The sequence below is a fragment of the Xenopus laevis genome, chromosome 7L (genome assembly GCF_017654675.1).
Source record: "Xenopus laevis strain J_2021 chromosome 7L, Xenopus_laevis_v10.1, whole genome shotgun sequence".
Classification (NCBI taxonomy): Eukaryota; Metazoa; Chordata; class Amphibia; order Anura; family Pipidae; genus Xenopus; species Xenopus laevis.
The window spans coordinates 24,966,332-24,970,373 of NC_054383.1; the positions used below are offsets into that span (position 1 = coordinate 24,966,332).

Here is a 4,042-nt window from a genome sequence, read left to right on the forward strand (position 1 = left end):
CGCCACTGGCCAATTATTTGCTTTCCCTTGAGCATTCTCAGACATGTAAGTATGGAAGTATCTCTGCTTTCTCCCAAATTATCAGATACATTTAAAGAAATGAGCACAGCTTTCTTACATTTCGGTTCTATTTTTTTCTTTTCAGGTTCCCAAGGGCGGTTCTGCATGATGTGTTTAATGCAGAACCATATCACTAAGGTTATGGATAAACCTGAAGAAGGATATATTGTGCCAGTTGAAATCTACTACAACCTATGCAGTGAGTATACATCCGTGTCAACACTTTTAGGGGCAGATTTATCATTATATGAGTTTAGAAAAACAAATTTTTTTTTAAAAAAAGCTAAAAAAACACTCACCCATTTTCTATTAATTCCTATTTTATGACCATATTTATCTAATGGTGAGTTGGAACTTTCACCCATTGATAAATACAATGCTAAAAATCCCATAGGAATGACTAGAATGTAGGTTAGTTTTTATTTATTAAGCTCTAAGCTCACATTTTTATCAATTTGCCCCATAGGAACAAACCATACACACTGGAGCCCTATTTATTAAAGGTTGATATTTAGTTTAGGTTTTTTTAAACCACAACTAAACTTGTTTTCTCTAAAACCAAGAAATCCATGACATTTATTAAAAAATCCGAACTGAAAAAGCACAAATGGGAAAAGTCTTGAAAATGGCTACTTTGTTGTGCACAAAGGACAGTTTCAAAAATACCCAAAACCCTCTAAAACCTGGAATCAAAGAAGCATCTTCATCAGTTGTGTAAGAGACATCTGCCATTGACTTTTACATGACATAAATCGGCCCCTTAGCAACAAACATTTCATTCATAATGCTATGAATGCTATGAAAAGGGCTCCATCTAAAACACATTATTACTATCAAATAAATATTATTAAATAAATTATATTTTCAAATATAAAGATATTATTACAAAACACCAAATCTGACTCTTTTTTCATGTCTTATTAGATATTGCTAGTCACTTCATCGAGGACAACAAGAAGACGCCCATGAGTTTCCTTCGCTTATACTATCAATGCACTGCAACAGGCCTTGTCTGGAGCGACAGGTAAGGGCAGTGAAAAGAAACTGCAAAAACAGATCAATAATATAAGCCATCCCTGTATGTTAGCTATTGTCTAATATATTTTTTCTCTTTTAGCCAATATGCAAGGACAACTTTAATTTCTACGGGTGTTTCAGGGATGCCTACGTTCAAGAGGTAAGCTTTTGAAAGATTTATTAAAATATAATACAGATATGGGACCAGTTATCCAGAATTCTCGGGACCTGGGTTTTTCTAATTAACTGATCTTTCCATAATTTGGATCTTCATTCCTTATGTCTTACTAGAAGATCATGTAAACATTAAATAAACCCAATAGGCTGGTTTTGCTTCCAATAAGGATTAATTATATCTTAGTTGGGATCAACTGTTTTATATTACAGAGAAAAAGGGAATAATTTTTAATAAATTGCATTATATGGATAAAATGAAGTCTATGGGAGATGCCTTCCCCGTAATTCAGAGCTTGCTGGGATAATGGGTTTTCAGATAATGGATCCCATACCTGTACTATTTGTTTCCACCCATCAGAACATAAGCGATTTCAAAAATAACATATACGTTGGGGCACAGTGTCTCATTGAAACCCATTGTTCTATCATAAAAGAATAATGCTCCTAGGAAAGAGAAAAGGGGGTTACAAGTCATGTTCCCCATAATAAGCATACAACCCCATGGTACAGAGAAATCTGTCAGGTTCATTATATGACCCCCCCCCCAAATCCATGTGGGTAATAGAAAGGGGTTATGTGAGCAAATTCTCCATTGTAGTAATTGTGGGTTTCAATTCAAATTCTTTGCCATTTTCAGTATGTTTTATTTTTATCTTCATTGAATGTAGTTTAGAAGGAGAAACATTTGAGTCCTTTGATATGTTTTGCTTATATAATGTTTTTTTGTCTTGCAGTGACGTGTCTGAACTGTACCGAGGCATCTGACACCTATGATCAGTTTATGGACATACAGCTGGATATTAGGGTACATCAATTTTCCAGATACAATTATATTTATTGTTATATATTATAGCTTGCATAAGAAGCTAATGTTCTCTTTTTTTTAATATTAGATGTCAAACAGCATTAACCAAGCCCTGTGTCAATATGTACAGCCAGAGCAATTAGGAGAATGCAGCTACCGTTGCAGCAAGTAAGTTCCTTTTTCTTATCTGGGTTTGTTTTTCTTTGCAGTTATTAAAGGGGTTGTTCACCAATCAATTAACTTTTGCTATGATGTATAGAGTTTTATTCTGAGATACTTTGCAATTGGTTTTCTTTTTTTTGTGGTTTTTGAGTTATTTAGCAGCTCTCTAAACCAATGACCAGTTAATTGACTCATATACCTTAAGTATTCGCCTACCCTCTAGTTACTTTTCTCATTAAAAATACTAAACATTACATGTACAACATGTACACTATTTGGGTATATTGTGAATTTATAATCAAGAGTCCACTTAGTAGCTCAGCTTAAAACTAACATAAAAGCCAATATATAAAAATGAAAATCGTAATATGAAGCCAAAGTCGTGGTTTCAAAAGCTCTAAACCCACAAAAATGAGACTGTTGATAAACAGGCCCCTTAGAGTAGGTCAGGGTATAAAAAAAGTAAATGTTCATTTTCATTTTGTTTAATGGCTACGAAGGTTGGTGCTAATCAGACATTGTGCTTGTTGTATCTTTCTAGGTGTCATCAAATGGTTACGGCATTAAAAACAGTTACTGTTCACCAACCATCCAATGTGCTAACCCTGTGCCTAAACAGGTTCGACATTTTCAGCAATAGGAAGATTAAAAAGGTAAGTACTAGGATGTGATGTAAAGTTCTGCCAGTATATGTCCTCTACATGCACATAGTTACCTAGTTATTCACATGTAAATAATCTATGGGCCTAGAATATATAATTAATATGAATTTATGTTGTTATGTTATAATTACCTATTTGGGCTACAAAAATTGTAAGAGTTTGTGAGTTAAATTCAAATAAATTATTGTTATTTGTTGGAATTCTTAGAAGGGCTGGATTTAGTTCATATGGGCATGAGATAGATTTTATAAACGGGCAAATATAGAATGATTTTATCAACAGTTAAGCAACATATGAATAATTCTCTCTTATTCCCAATTCATTATGCACAGAGTGTAGCGTATCCGGAATGTCTTGATCTCCGGTGTTACACCTCAGAGCCAAATGGAACACCAATTCTTTACAATTTGTATGCCGTTCTTGTCCACGCTGGAACAACCTGCAATAGTGGACATTATTTCTGCTATGTGAAGGTAAGAAACCAGATTCATAGTGATCTTGTCTGGGAAACAATTAAGGGATGTATTTTGCATAAAAATATTTTTACATATGATCCCTGTTAGAACTATTCTAAGATATCTGATTTGTATTTGCACTGTATTAGAAATACCTAGCTTATGGCTCCATCTCATCAGATTAGTTTCCAAATCACTGGGTAGAATATGAAAAATGTCCAATAGCCACATAATATTGTCACTAAATTCCCATTTCCCTTTCCTTCCCACTAACTAATATTTATGCCAGGAGTGAATATTGCTAAAAACCAACATTTCTGTAATTGTCACTTGTTTTCCAACTGTATTTTTTGTGTCCGGTCTAAATAATTTGCCTTGATCTGTTGCAGGGCCCCAATGGAAACTGGTACAAATGAACGACAATTCTGTGACATCTGTAGACATCAAGATAGTGTTGAAGCAGGAGGCCTACCTGCTGTTCTATATCAGGTATGTGCTCTTTACCCTGAGTTTTCTCTAAAAAAGGCAACTGTTGTGTCAACCCTCATCTTGGCAAGTTGTTTGTGTTTTCAAAGCAATACTGCATCTTCCCATTGGGTGATATTAACATTTGTTAAATAAGGAAAGTTGTAAATTTGGTAAAATATGGACTGAACCATTGATTTTATCATTCTTTCTTGTTTTAAAGAACCCCGGATGACCAG

The 4,042-nt window shown here is 34.2% G+C and overlaps 1 protein-coding gene across 1 annotated transcript; it reads left to right on the forward strand.

Annotated features, from left to right (window-relative positions):
- Window positions 1-1,940: 1,940 nt before the first annotated feature.
- LOC121395355 (ubiquitin carboxyl-terminal hydrolase 42-like) lies at window positions 1,941-3,590 on the forward strand. Its single transcript, XM_041568694.1, has 4 exons — window positions 1,941-2,059; window positions 2,148-2,227; window positions 2,763-2,874; window positions 3,216-3,590. The coding sequence occupies exons 1-4, from the start codon at window positions 1,970-1,972 to the stop codon at window positions 3,444-3,446; spliced, it is 513 nt and encodes a 170-aa protein (XP_041424628.1). The 5' UTR covers window positions 1,941-1,969; the 3' UTR covers window positions 3,447-3,590.
- The last annotated feature ends 452 nt before the right edge of the window (window positions 3,591-4,042 follow it).

Excerpts from the sequence above, each read along its gene's own strand:
- LOC121395355 (XM_041568694.1), top strand. The coding sequence starts at position 1,970 with ATGTTTTTTTGTCTTGCAGTGACGTGTCTGAACTGTACCGAGGCATCT. Across the intron at positions 2,060-2,147 it reads ACATACAGCTGGATATTAGG|ATGTCAAACAGCATTAACCA; the intron begins GTACATCAATTT and ends TTTTAATATTAG. Across the intron at positions 2,875-3,215 it reads GCAATAGGAAGATTAAAAAG|AGTGTAGCGTATCCGGAATG; the intron begins GTAAGTACTAGG and ends CATTATGCACAG.